The 3,541-nt window shown below is 41.8% G+C and overlaps 1 protein-coding gene across 7 annotated transcripts in view; it reads left to right on the top strand.

Moving 5' to 3' along the window:
* The window catches only part of LOC109855270 (cAMP-specific 3',5'-cyclic phosphodiesterase), a 71,268-nt gene that overhangs the window by 51,690 nt on the left and 16,037 nt on the right, over window positions 1-3,541 (top strand). The window contains exon 1 of one of the 7 annotated variants that reach the window (XM_020429332.1): window positions 2,386-3,093. The exons of the other annotated variants lie outside the window; for them this stretch is intronic. Within the exon in view, the coding sequence (XP_020284921.1) occupies window positions 2,974-3,093 (120 nt within the window). The 5' untranslated portion in view covers window positions 2,386-2,973. Of the gene's footprint in view, window positions 1-2,385; window positions 3,094-3,541 lie in introns of those variants that run through there. 7 annotated transcript variants of the gene reach the window in all.

Here is a 3,541-nt window from a genome sequence, read left to right as displayed (position 1 = left end):
ATATATATATATATATATGTAATGGGTCTCTAGTTTATATAATCTTATATAATCTTTTCAATAATAATTTTTCCGAGTTACTTATAATAATAATAATAATAATAATAACAATTGAAACGCACACGCAGTGTTAACATGTTCGAGAAATTGCACACGTTATTGTTTATTTTATTTTTTTTTTTTTTTTTTTACACTGAGCCTAACTACATATTCGTTATCGAATAATTTATGAGGTTTTAATCCCAGAACAATGGATGGCGTGATGCCACCTTTTAGATTGTTAAACATTAATCACGTCGCACGTAACGTTTGCTTAATCACGCGCGATAATGAACGTCACCACTAATATTGGTCGCCGTTGTTAAAATCTTTTAAACCAAACAAGTTTGATTCATATTACGATGGAGTGAAGTTAATGCACAATATATATATATATATATATATAGTTGGATCACGCGCCCACAAAATATCATCTAGCGTTATAGAGTTGAACGACACGTGAGTCGTGTCACGTATTCTGTTTTTTTTTTTCTTTTTTATTTGAGCAATTATCACCGCAACTGACGCGCGAGAGAATCTCATAATTTCTCGACGAGTTTCCCAGACGTTATCAGAATTCTGTAACGCTTGTTATTAATATCTTTTCTCTCTTTTTGTTTGCCTTACACCTAGTGACGTTTATTTATCAATTGAATCACTTTAATTCCCGTGAGATGAAAGTGAAAAATACACGAGCAAAAAGGAAGTACGGTGATTACAATGAAATAATAAAAAAAAGAAAAAAAAACGAACAAGAGAAACAGGAAAGTTTCTCGACTTTGAGGAAAAAAGTCTTGTCTCGTTTTTCCAATGTAGAAACACGTCACTTTTCCGTAGCGTAGGTTATTTTCCGGCTATAGGATTAAAGCGGGGGCTTTCCTAATAATTCTCTTCCGAGAGTAAAGCTTCATCTTGAAACATCGGCGACAGCTTAAGAGATAAGTGGCTGTCCGCGTTTTCTTCTCCGCGCGCGAGTTCGTCTTATGTCCAAATTTATCTGCGGATCTCATTGCTGCCGAAATCTCCGAGAAGCAGAGCGAGTTTCCGGAAACAACTCCGAACAATGCGCCAAAGCGTGGCAGAAGTGGACGAAGACAATTTTAGATTTTTTTTTTTTTTTTTTTTTTTTTATTAATTTTTACACACGCGCGCGCGCGCGCGCGCGCGTCACGTACTCGACATTTAAATAAACAGTCGATTAAACCCATATGATGACTTGGTGATGAATTCCAATAAACAATTTGGCACGTGCGACTGGCGCGTGTTATCCGGCGCGTGTCAAATAGTACACGTGTCTATTGATAGTCCCTTACGGGAGCTAATAACGCTTCTGCGTCTCGAGTTCGGAGATTATTGCAGTGGAGTATGAATTAGAGATTTGCTTCCGAAATTGTCTTCCCTGCGATATATTGCGCAACGTAATCGTCATTGATTTCCTTTGAGAAGTTTCAATTAACGAGAGGATCTCTGAAAACCCACGCGTGGCTACGCGAAGTACTCTCTCTCTCTCTCTCTCTCTCTTTCTCTCTCTCTCACTCTTTCTCTTTCTGCTAAGGACATATTGGAGTTCGTCTCGCGTAGTACACAATTAGATCGAACACAGTCGCTCCCGATTTCAATGAATTTAAATTTATCCCCGAGAAGATCTAGACGAGTGTTCTTTTGCGACGAATCAGCATCGAGACCTCTCGCGACATGTAAATAAGATTAAATTTAAAATTTTAGAGCACAAGGATATATAGATATACAATCTTCAAGCTGATCTCTCTCTCTCTCCGTGACACGAAATTTTGATACAAGCCTAATTAAGGTCGAAACCTCTGTCATCGCAACTTGAAGGTTGTCGGACTTTATTTTATACTCAACATCGACTCTCGATAACCTTAATTAAGTACCTTTTCTTGTTCCCTTCCCGCGTCATTATATATAGATAAAACTATAATCTGAAAACAAATAGCGAATTGTGTTCCGCAGTCAGCTTAGGTAAATCGGGTTAATGACTGTACACGCACACAGATATATATATATATAATTATAAATAATTAAAAAATTCATATCCGCTTACATGAGAGAGAACAAGTGCGGGATGCGACTTGTAGTATGCGCACTTGTGCACGTATATCACAACTCGGCCCGGTGCATTCTCTCTCTGCTCTCTCCCACTCGCGCCGCCCGGCTCTCTCTGTTCGCCAACACGCCGAGAGAAGTGGAGAGAGACATCGGCACGCGTGCAACGGAGAGATGGAAAACGGGCGCGAGACGGGGACAGCGAGACCCGACAGGCGGAGCGGTGCCCGCTGCCAAGATAAAAAGCCACGGTCGGCGCGATTCAGGCACGTAGACCACGTTTTGCAGTCGGGCGGCTAGGCGGATAAAGCCAACTCTGCCGCTCGCAGGCAGCTCAATACGAGAAGTGGCGAGAATACGTACGCGAGGTCGGTGAATCAGAAAGTGCTCTCATCCGTGACTCTCCGCGTCACGCTCCGGGGACTCGGTATCATCATCAACAGTCGACGAACCCCGCGAGAATCCGGGAGTCTGGAAATTGGAGCAGTTCGCATGAAATTCACGCGACGCGCGTTTATTATTGTGTACCGTACAAATTAGTTTTGCCTCACGTGACAATTGCTCGCTCGAGAAAGTAAGAAGGAAACTGGAACCGCGAATTGATCAACGATTCGATTTACATGTCATCACGCGTTCGGAGATTATATAATCGGGATAATCTCTTTCTTTCTCTCCTTTGTGAGTCAATCAGCGAGACGTGTTTTTTTTTTTATTTGTACAACCGTCGCGGTCTGAAACGCGACGGTCAGTGACCGGAAGACTCTTCCGCGCGGACTTTCCTTTTGCGATTTGTGAGAGAGAGAGAGATAATTCTCCAGTGTGTTTCGGAGCGGTTGCAGTCGCAGTTTTGTTTGCAACTCGCGCAGAATGATGCCCGCGCAGAACGGCGAGGTGGAAATGGACGCCGTGGACGAGTCCGTTAGGTACTTCAATTACCTAAGGACACTGGCGGATCTCACGGCCATAGCCAGCATCATGGCGGTGCAGGTAATTTGGAAGATTATGTTTGATCTCGTCGTCGGCGATTACCGCGCGCGGGAGATGATGCGCGAGCGGGAGAGTCGCAAATTGACTCTCCCGAACGCGCGTATATTAAACTTCGCGTGCGAGTGTGCGTCGCGAGATTGCTCCGCAATCGCAAACAAAGTTACTACCGACGGACGGCGTAAATGAAACTGCGTTGAACGTGCGTTTTTTTGATTAAGATAAACAATAAGTTTCAACGATCCAACCATTTTATATAATCTAGTTTTTTTTTTTTGCGCGCGCAACAAAATGAAATAATAATAACTTTTTATTCCGCACGCGACATACATCTGATATACTAAACTATAATTTATTATGTGAATTTAAGAATTGAAATTTCAATTCAAAAAACACTCACTTGTAAGAATGTTTACAAGTAGAATTCGTTACGTGTATATATATATATATA

This window comes from Pseudomyrmex gracilis, unplaced genomic scaffold (genome assembly GCF_002006095.1).
Source record: "Pseudomyrmex gracilis isolate BER0280 unplaced genomic scaffold, ASM200609v1 scaffold_85, whole genome shotgun sequence".
NCBI lineage: Eukaryota > Metazoa > Arthropoda > Insecta > Hymenoptera > Formicidae > Pseudomyrmex > Pseudomyrmex gracilis.
This window is presented reverse-complemented; position numbering and strand designations above follow the sequence as displayed.